Source organism: Microtus ochrogaster, chromosome 2 (genome assembly GCF_000317375.1).
Source record: "Microtus ochrogaster isolate Prairie Vole_2 chromosome 2, MicOch1.0, whole genome shotgun sequence".
In the NCBI taxonomy this organism is placed as follows: Eukaryota; Metazoa; Chordata; class Mammalia; order Rodentia; family Cricetidae; genus Microtus; species Microtus ochrogaster.
The window spans coordinates 27,367,049-27,377,684 of NC_022010.1; the positions used below are offsets into that span (position 1 = coordinate 27,367,049).

General features: G+C 44.7%; 1 protein-coding gene across 1 annotated transcript in view; it reads right to left on the minus strand.

The window, feature by feature from the left end:
- Window positions 1-10,636, minus strand: part of Tmem248 (transmembrane protein 248) — an 18,269-nt gene that overhangs the window by 3,322 nt on the left and 4,311 nt on the right. The window contains exons 2-5 of the mRNA XM_005344677.3: window positions 8,723-8,900; window positions 6,449-6,734; window positions 1,476-1,626; window positions 120-303 (exon numbers count right to left, since the gene is read on the minus strand). Coding sequence (XP_005344734.1) covers window positions 120-303; window positions 1,476-1,626; window positions 6,449-6,734; window positions 8,723-8,881 — 780 coding nt within the window. The 5' untranslated portion in view covers window positions 8,882-8,900. The remainder of the gene's footprint in view (window positions 1-119; window positions 304-1,475; window positions 1,627-6,448; window positions 6,735-8,722; window positions 8,901-10,636) is intronic.

A 10,636-nucleotide genomic window follows, 5' to 3' on the forward strand; every position in this document is an offset into this window, starting at 1 on the left:
CTCTCTCTCTCTATCTATCTATCTCTCTATCTCTCTCTCTCTCTCTCACACACACACACACACACAGTCACAGTCACAGTCACAGTCACAGTCACACAAACAGAACTTGTTTCACTTACATCTGGAACAATAACGGTGAGTTTGGGATTTAAAGCATGGTAGACTTTTCCGATGGCGCCCTTATAACACCAGAAAGGATTGTAGTCTTGAGCATATTTTGTGTTGGCATCTCTGGCAGTTGTGAAGATCTTGTACCAGAGTGTGGCGTTGCTGTATGTGTCGGGGACACAGTGAGGTGGCTGACTACAGGGGAGAGAAGGAAGCCAGCTCAGTGACTTGAAACATTTATTTGAGCTCCCTCTACACGCAGCCCCTGGCAACACTGAACAGAGCAACATAACAAAAGGAGAAACAAGACGTTTTTAACAATTACCATAATTCTCTGGTAAAGTGCCATTATGTTTTGATGGTCTATTGTTATTTGTATTTTGAGACAAGATCTCAATATAAGCAGAGGCTGGCCTACAAATGCTAGAATTACAGGTGTGCATCAATACATCCAAATGTTTTGTTTTTTGAATAAACACATAAGGAGCCAGGCATATAGTTGCACACCAATAATCCCAGAATTCCAGAGACTGAGACAAAAAGATCAGTTCTTGCCAGGTATGGTGGCGCATACCTTTAATCCCAGCACTCCAGAGGCAGAGGAAGGTGGATCTCTGGTTCAAGGCCAGTCTGGTCTACAGAGTGAATTCCAGGACAATCTCAAAAGCTACTGAGAAACCCTGTCTCAGTTAAGAGCACTGGCTGCTCTCCAGAGGTCTTGAGTTCAATTCCCAGCAACCACATGGTGTCTCACAACTCTTCTGGCCTGAAGAACACTATATAAATAAATCTTTAAAAAAGAAATCTAAAATAAAAATTAATTTCTGGGTCACAGATGAATAGGACCTTTCCCCTTAGGCAGCTCTGGAGGGGCCTGGCTCCTTCCTGTGCCAGTATGACTCAGCAGGAAAGGCATCTGGAGAGCGGCCGCATCTCGTTCACTACCTCACTCAATCACTAGCTCTGGGACGGGGCTTCTTTCTGGTTTTGTTTTGTTTTGTTGAGACAGGAACTCATGTACCCCAGGCTAGTCCTGACCTCACCATGGAGAGGAAGATGCCTTGACCTTCTGATCCTCCCACCCAACCCTTCCAGTGCTGGGACTATGGTGTGCTCCACCATTCCCATGATTCTGTGTGGGAAATGGATCCCAGAACTTCATGAATGCTAAGCAAACAACCCCAGCCCAGCACATTTGTATATGTAGAAGTTAGGATTTCAAATTAAACTTAACAGTCCTGGAAGCCAACATGATGGCTCAGAAGTTAAAGGTGCTTGCCACCAAGTCTAACAACTTGAGGTCCACCCCTGGAACCCACACAGGAAAGAACTGACTCCTGCAGGTTGTTCTCTTGGTCTCCACTTACACAGTGACAGGGAAGACTCCAGAGGCAGCTGTGAGGGTCATGCAGGCTGTGAACACCACCTGCTCACAGTGGCCATGGAGGGCACAGTCATCAGCGTTCCAGGCAGCAGGCAGGGTGAAGGTGATGTTGATCTCTTCGTGTGCTTCCCTGCCTGTAGAAGAATTAGTGGCTTATTGGTGGGCACGAGCAGAAATTCAGACTGTTCTCTGGTACTCCAATGAGTCTGAAGCCAAACTCAACAGCCACTCATTGGCCTGCATACCTGCCCTATGGGATTTCTGGAAGCTACAGTCCTGATCTGAACAATGAGACCTGATTGACTAGTACAGCTCACAAAGGCTACTGTGTGTTTCAGTCACGATAGAGAGCCATTCCAGAGCCCAGGCAGGAACAGAGTTGAACAAACTGAGTGCAGTAATTTTCTGTACCAATGTATTACTTCATTCAAAACCTACCATGCCATGAATGTGACCCAAGCGTCTCTGTACATGTACACACATACACACGCAGAGAGAGAGAGAGAGCGCGTGCAGAAGTAGCAGATCTAATAGAATTAGGGAAGGCCTTGTGACCAGAAAGTGAAGTTTGCACTGAATCAAGATGTTCTAAGGTCATAAGGAGAAAAGGGTATGTTTGCTTCCTGGAACAAACAGGAGTGGTTTGTACCCTTACTATCATGGCATCAACTTTCCACTCTTAATAGCCAAAGGCAACAGGTAAGACCTCATCAGCCCCTTGTGGTCCAAGGGACCAAAGGTTTTTCTTCCAAGGCTCAGCCTGCCCTCAGGATGAAAAAAGCCTTTCCAGAGTCTTCCAGCTTCCACTTTCAAGGGCTCCCAAACCTTGAAAGGCTTAGCACATACAAGCAGGTATGGCCATATGCCATGGGATATTATTATTATTATTATTATTATTATTATTATTATTATTATTTAACGTGGTAGTTTGAGTGAGAATGGCCCCCACAGGCTCAAATGTTGAACACTAGTCCACATTTGGTATAAGTATTTGGGAAGGATTATGAGGCACAGGAATAGGATTTAAAGCTTAAAAGCCTCCTCCATTCCCAGTGTGCTCTCTGCCCCCCTGCTTTGGATCACGATGTGAGCTCTCAGCTGCTGCTCCAGTCCCTGCAGCCCTGCCTGCTCTACCATCAGTCATCATAAAGTCAAACCTCTGGATCCTTAAGCCCAATTAAGCTTTCCTTTAAAAGGCACTCTGATCATGGTATTTCATCACAGGAACAGAAAAGTAAATACATTTAACAAATCTCTAGATAGCATTTCCTCTGTGCCAGCAATTATTTTAAGCACCTTCTAAGTGTTAATTCATAGTGAACTGTCTTAGTTAGCCTTCTATTGCTGTGATAAAAACAATTTGGGAAGGAAAGGGTTTGTTTGTTTATATCTCTCAGGTTGCACTCCATTGCATAGCAAAGTCAGGGCAGGACCTCAAACAGGGCAGAAACCTGGAGGCAGGAGCTGTGCAGAGACCATAGAGTAGAACTGACTACTGGCTTGCTCCTCTTGGCTTATTCAGCCTGCTTTCTTATTGAACCCAGGTGTGCTAGTCCAGGAGCGCCCTCACACATAAATCACCAATTAAAATTAACCCACAGGCTTACCCACAGATCAATCTAGTGGGAACATTTTCTCAATTGAGGTTTCCTCTTCCCAGATGACTCTAGGTTATATCAAGCTGACATAAAACTAGGCAGTATATAGCGGGGCAGTGGTGGCACATGCCTTTAATCCCAGCACTTGGGAGGCAGAGGCAGGCAGATCTCTGTGAGTACGAGGCCAGCCTGATCTACAAGAGCTAGTTCCAGGACAGGCTCCAAAGCTACAGAGAAACCCTGTCTCGGAAAAGAAAAAAAAAGAAAAGAAAAAAACAAACAAACTAGGCAGTATATAGACTTTAGCTGCTGTCTGGTTTATCTTTTACAGTACTGGCAACTGAACCCAGGAACTCAGACATACTAGACAAGCCCTCAACAACCCAATTCCTGTTATTTTTGCCTCTTGTATGACCCCCAAATTCCAAGGGTCTGAGGTTTTTTCTAGTTCTTCCTGAAAGTTAGCACATTGCTAAATAAATGGTGGGCATTTAAAACTGTGCAGACCTGGGACAGGACAGATGCTCGGTGGTTAAGAATCAATTTACAGAACTCATATAGCAGCACACAACTGTCTGTAACACCAGTCCCAAGGGAATCCTGTTCCCCTGGCCTCCATGATATCAGGCCACACACATAATTTACTTTTTTTCCTCAAAGACAGGGTTTCTCTGTGTAACCGCCTTGGATATCCTGGAACTCACTCTGTAGCCCAGGCTGGTCTAATCACAGAGAGATCCATCTACCTGCCTCTGCCTCTTGAGGGCTGGGATTAAAGTGTGCACCACCACCACCACCAGGCTTAATTGAAAATTTTAAGTTAAGAAAGGGCCTGAAAGAGCACTTTTTACATCCACAAAGCCTTGATTCAAATTTCAGCATCATAAGCAATATTAAAATAACCAGCATGACAGTGCAGTGGGCCAAGAGCAAGGAAGTCCCATGGTGAAGGAAGAATAGTCCTGGGAACCCACGTATAAAAAACCAACTACCGGGGAACGACCTCAGACCTTACATGTTACTGTACATACACACAAAATAAAAATGGCAACGTATTACAAACCCCAGAAGAACACACCTATTTATAGATGTTTGTAAACACACTGTGTCTTGAGCAACATGGTATTCAGGTGCTGGTTCCCACATAGTTCAAAAACTGAGTAGAATTCCTGACTCCCCAGACTTAACTACTAATTTTGCCTGATGCTGACTGATAACATCGGCAGTCAACCAGCACATAAATATTCATTATCATAAACAAGGAGAAATACACAACAGCAAACCCACTGACTGCTGTGTGCCACTGTCACTGACTGGACAGATGAACTGCGCACACAGTGGTGACTTAGCAAACTAAGATGTTTTAAGTGGACACTCATGACCCCACTGCAATCAGAAGCTGGCTACAAAGCTATCACAGAAAGACTGTAGAATATAGTTCATTTTGAGCTTCTACAATGTTTTTGTGTTTTATGTGTTGCACAGACTGGCCTCAAACTCAATACTGATAACCTTGAACTTACAATCCTCCTGCTTCTACCAAGTGCCACCAGATTTTTTTCTTTTAATCCTCTAGGCTTTTTTTTTTTTTCGTTTTTTTTTTTTGTTTTGTTTTGTTTTGTTTTGTTTTGTTTTGTTCTGTTTTGAGACAAGGTCTCAGTATACAGCCCAGTTGTTCTGGACTTGCTGTAGACTAGATGGCCTCAAACTTGCATAGATCTGCCTGCCTCTGTCTTTTGAGTGCTGAGACTAAAGGTATGTGCCATTGGCTTTTTTGTTTCTGAGGCAGAGCCTGAAACTCAAATCCTACTGCTTCACTCTCCACAGCTGGGATTATCAGTGCAATAGCATGCCTGGCCCACGGCCTTCATGACCTAATACAGCATCTTCACATTTGCTTAGACTTCTCTTGGTTTCAAATAGAGAGCTGGAGAAATGGCTCCAGCTAAGAGCACTGGGTGCTCTTGTAGAGATTCACAATCATCTGTACCTCCAGTTCCAGAGGATCTAAGGCCCTCTTCAGCCATCTGTAGACACCAGGAATACACATGGATGTACATACATCCATACAACATTTATACACACAAAAGTTTTTTTTTTTTTGGTTTTTCAAGACAGGGTTTCTCTGTAGCTTTGGAGCCTGTCCTGGAACTAGGTTTTGTAGCCCAGGCTGGCCTCGAACTCACAGAGATCCGCCTGTCTCTGCCTCCCGAGTGCTGGGATGGATTAAAGGCGGGCGCCACTACCACCCAGCTTCACACAAAAGTTTTCAATAGGGACTGGAGAGATGGCTCAGAGGTTAAGAGCATTGCCTGCTCTACCAAAGGTCCTGAGTTCAATTCTCAGCAACCACATGGTGGCTCACAACCATCTGTAATGGGGTCTGGTGCCCTCTTCTGGCCTACAGGCATAGACGCAGACAGAATATTGCATACATAATAAATAAATAAATAAATTAAAAAAAAAGTTTTCAATAATAAAAAAAATTAAAGTAGCCGGGCGGTGGTGGCGCACGCCTTTAATCCCAGCACTCGGGAGGCAGAGGCAGGCGGATCTCTGTGAGTTCGAGACCAGCCTGGTCTACAGAGCTAGTTCCAGGACAGGCTCCAAAACCACAGAGAAACCCTGTCTCGAAAAACCAAAAAAAATAAAAATAAAATAAAATAAAATAAAATAAAATAAAGTATAACTGGACCTGTGCAAGTAAAACCTATGCTGATCAAAGGTCAATTATACTGAGGTCAGAAACAGACCTTGTACCTTGAAATTCTCTCTCCTTTTCCTCCCTACTCCCTCTCCCAATGCTATAGAGGAAGCCAGGGCCTCACACACACAAGCTCTAAGACTGAGCTGTCCCTCTGGACCCATCAGTGCTGACTCTGAGAAGCTTTTGTTTATTTTAAATTTATGTGCATTGGTATGAAGGTATCAGATCCCCTGGAAGTGGAGTTACAGACAGCTGTGAGCTACCATGTGGTGCTAGGAATTGAACCCAGGTCCTCTAGAAGAACAGCCAGTGATCCTGACCACTGAGCCATCTCTCCAGCCCCTCTGATTGTGTATGGCCAGGTGATGGTGTGCATACCTTTAATCCCAGCACTTGGAAGGCAGCGGTAGGCAAATCTTTGTGTTAGTTCCAGGCCAGCCAGGAATACAAAGACAAACCTTGTTTCAAACAACAAACAAGAGAGTGCGTATGATGCTTTACAACCCAACTGAGTGAAGGCGCACAGCAACCACTCCTTCTGGACCTGAGTAAGTCCAAGTCTCAAGAGGAGAATCACTCACAAACAAAACAGAACCCTGAGTCTATCTCAGTTGCTGCCTAAAAGCTCTGAAAGGGAAGAAGCTGACACACCTGAGAGTCCAATCTGATGTCCAAGGATGGTGGAGTACAGGTGTGTGACGTTTCGAGAGTACCCTCCAAAGGGCTTGAGAGGGTCCAGGGTCAAGGTAATGGCAACTGAGATATTGATGGGACCTGACTCCTCCAGGGCCTGGGGCGGCTGAGTGGATGATCTGGCCTGCCCAATGGTCATGGTGCTCTCAGGGGTGGTGGTGTCATTGGAGAGATGCTTCAGTGTCTCGTTCTCTGATACACACAAGTCCAAATCATTAAAGCGCAGCAGAAAAGTATTCCAATCCTTCAGCAAAGTAAAACAGAGAGACAGATATGAGGCCCCAGCATCTTCAATGCAGGAATAACAATGATCCTTAACTGCTACCACAGGACAAGAAGACAAAAGTGACTTGACAGTGACTGTCCCCAGCCATAACTACCACCATCCTCACCTGCAGAACAGGGTGATGTAATCACGTTAGCCCTGGAAACCTCAACTGCACACTCTACACATTATCTGAGAATCCAGCAGATTATATGGAAGAGAAAACCAACTAGCCTCAAGATCAAACTCAAAAAGGGATCTCGATGGGCTGGAGAAATGACTCAGTGGATAAGACAGCACTGCCAGAGAGATTCCTGGCCCCACAGGGCTGCTAGCACTCACTCTAACTCTAGTTCCAAGGGACCTGACGCCCTCTCTTGGCACTGCACACACATGGTACAGACATAAATGTGGGCAAACATCCATACACATAAAAGAAAAGTAAATAAAGGAAAAACAAAATAGGCTGTGAGAGCTGCCGAGAACTCGGTGGTTAAGAACACTTGCTGCTCTTACAGAGGAACCAAGTTCGGTTCCCAGCACCCACATGGTATCACAACAATGTGTACCTCCTGTACCAGAGCATCTGATATCCTTTGTTCTCCTTGAGCACATGATACACATATTTACATGCAGGCAGACACTCATACACATAAACTAAAAATAAATATTATAAAAAAAAGGTGGATCTCTGAGTTCCAGGACAGTCATGGCTACACAGAGAAAACCTATCTAGACAAAAACAAAATCCAAAACAAAACAAAACGTTTTTAAGATTTATGTATTTATGGCTGTGTAGTGGTGGCTCATGCCTTTAATCCCAGCACTCAGACTCACAACATCTGCCTGCCTCTGCCTCCCAAGTGTGGGGATTACAGGCGTGCGCCACCAGCACCCGGGGTTATGGGTTCAGCAAAGCATCTCACACACGTTTCACTATACACTGTTTCCGCTCCTTCCTTCTCTACATCCTCGACCACTTCTACATGGTGCCCTGGTCAATAGGACCCCTTATCTAATAAAAATACCACCTGTACAAATGAGAAAGGCAGAAGGTGGCTCTGCGTCCTTAAATGTCCCAGTCACAACTTCACAACCATGTAACATGACTCTCAGAAGAAGTGGACTCCCTAGCTCAAGCACTCTCTCTTCTTTTGAAACAAGGTTTTACTACATGGCCCAGGATAGCCCCGACCTCACACGCCTCTGCCTCAATCTCCCGTTGTTGTATCATAGAAGTACGCCACAATTTACAGCCTTCTTTTGACTCAGGTTTTTGTTTTATAAATACACTATCCCAAATGCATCTATTTCTCTACTGAAATAGTCTACACAAACTGATACTACTATTTAAAACGACTATGTAAGCCGGGCGGTGGTGGTGCACGCCTTTAATCCTAGCACTCGGGAGGCAGAGGCAGGCGGATCTCTGCGAGTTCAATGCCAGCCTGGTCTACAAGAGCTAGTTCCAGGACAGGAACCAAAAACTACGGAGAAACCCTGTCTTGAAAAATCAAAAAAACAAAACAAAACAAAAAAAAAACCCACTATGTAAGTATACCCTAACAAAACGTTCACAAGGAAAAAGACAGGAAATTCTGTATAAATACATATCTTTTGCTGGATGGATCTGTGCATTTGAGAGGCAGAGGCAAAAGAATCTGGAGTTTAAGGTCAGTATATGCTACATGGGACCCTGCCTCAAAACAAACAAACACAACAACAACAACAACAAAAACACATAAGAAAAACCTCTAGGTGTGGTAATACACAACACATAATAGTATCCCAATATTTTTCATAAAGCTGAGGGAGAAAGATCACTTCAAATTCTAGATCAGCAAATATATAGTATGTTGCAGACCAGTCTTTGCTTCACTAGAGTGAGACCTCAAAAATAAAAAAGAGCTGCCCCCACTTAATACAAGGTCCATCCAGCACAAGTGGAAATTAGGAGTATACTGTACCTCGGCCATTTCTGGAGACTTAATTTCCTTGATCTTGAAGAAATAGCCCAGGGTGAGAAAGGCGATGGCCATGGCGCTGACGCTGATCATGAAAACCACCAAGGGCGGCCGGCTGCTGATGTAGAGCTTCAGGTTCTCCAGGGGGTTAATGCTGAACATGCTTCTGATCAGCTGCGACCTGGAACAGACACAGCACATGAGCGGTGGCCTGCCTGCACAAGGGAGCTGTAGCTCTCACATCAGTTTCATATAACAGTACTGTGGGGCAAAGGCTGAGTCTGAGTCTCAATGAATTCATTCAGAAGACTAGAAGGAGCCAGGCATGGTGGTGCACACCTATGGCCCTAGGAAATAGATCAGGAGTCAAAATGTATCCACAGCTACTAGCAAAGCCAGCCTGAAATATATGAGTCACTGTGTTTTAAAACAAAAACAAAAACTGGTGTGGGATAATGGTCTGTATTCTGTCAATTATATTTTAAATAAAAGCTGATTGGTCAGTAGCCAGGCAGGAAACATAGGCAGGACAACCAGACAGGAAGTAGAGGCGGGTCAATGAGAACAGGAGAATTCTGGGAAGAGGAAAGCTTGGTCTGCAGTCCTGATCCAGTCACAGAAGATGTGACTGCCTCACTGAATAAGGTACAGAGCCACGTGGCTAACACAGACAAGAATAATGGGCTAATATAAGAGTTAATAGCCAGGCGGTGGTGGTGCACACCTGTAATCCCAGCACTTGGGAGGCAGAGGCAGGCGGATCTCTGTGAGTTCGAGGCCAGCCTGGTCTACAAAGGGAGTTCCAGGACAGGCTCCAAAGCTACAGAGAAACCCTGTCTCGGAAAACCAAAAAAATAAATAAATAAATTATAAGAGGTATATTCTTTTAAAAAAAGAGTTAATAAGAAGCCTGAGCTAATGGATCAATCAGTTTACAACTAATGTAGACCTGTGTGATTTCTTTGGGACTTAATGACTGCAGGGACCAGGCGGGACAGATAACTCAGTCAATAAAAACCAAAGAAAAGGTCAAGGGGGAAGGGTGGAGCTGTTAGCTCAGTTGGTAGAGTGCTCACCTGGCATGCACAAAGCCCCGGGTCCCAAACCAGCACTACATAAAACAGGTATGGTGGCACACGTCTTTAAGACCAGCACTTTAGAGATAGAGGCAAAAGAATCATGGGTGCAAGTTTATCCTTGGCAACACAGGACCAAGCTCGGCTACAGGGCACTCTCTTATCCACAGAGTACATCAGTATTATTAGACTTTCACCCAGCGATCTGACCTGCAGAGGTACGCAAGTGCTCTACCACTGAGCTACAGCTCTGGCCTCCAACAATCTTGGTTCTGGACACTGTGCTCACATATTTTAAATTCTAACTAAGCTGTCTGGAACCTCTCTTTGGTGTCATAGAGTAGTTACACTGTTGAAGAACAAGTGCATTAGTAGTATTTCTTCTTTCCAAATCCTTTTATCATTTGTTACTACTTAAATGGAATAGCAATAATAGCTGTAATAAAATTCTTGCCTCACTTAAACTTTAGCAAAAATGCTTTGTAATGATTCACTATTAAATCTGGGACACAACATAGGCTTCTGATGGGAAGCTGTGCTGGCTAGTTTTATGTCAACTTGCCACAAGCTAAAGTCTTTTAAAAGGGAGCCCTGACTGAGAAAATGTTCCCCATTAGACTGGCCAGAGGGCAAACCTGTGGTGCACTTTCTTGACTGAGGATTGATGTGGGAGGGCTCAGCTTACTATGGGCAGTACCATCCCTGGGCTGGTGGTTCTGGGCTCTATAAGAAAATGGGTTGGTAGCTGGGCGGTGGTGGTGCATGCCTTTAATCCCAGCACTTGGGAGGCAGAGGCAGGCGGATCTCTGTGAGTTTGAGACCAGCCTGGTCTACAAGAGCT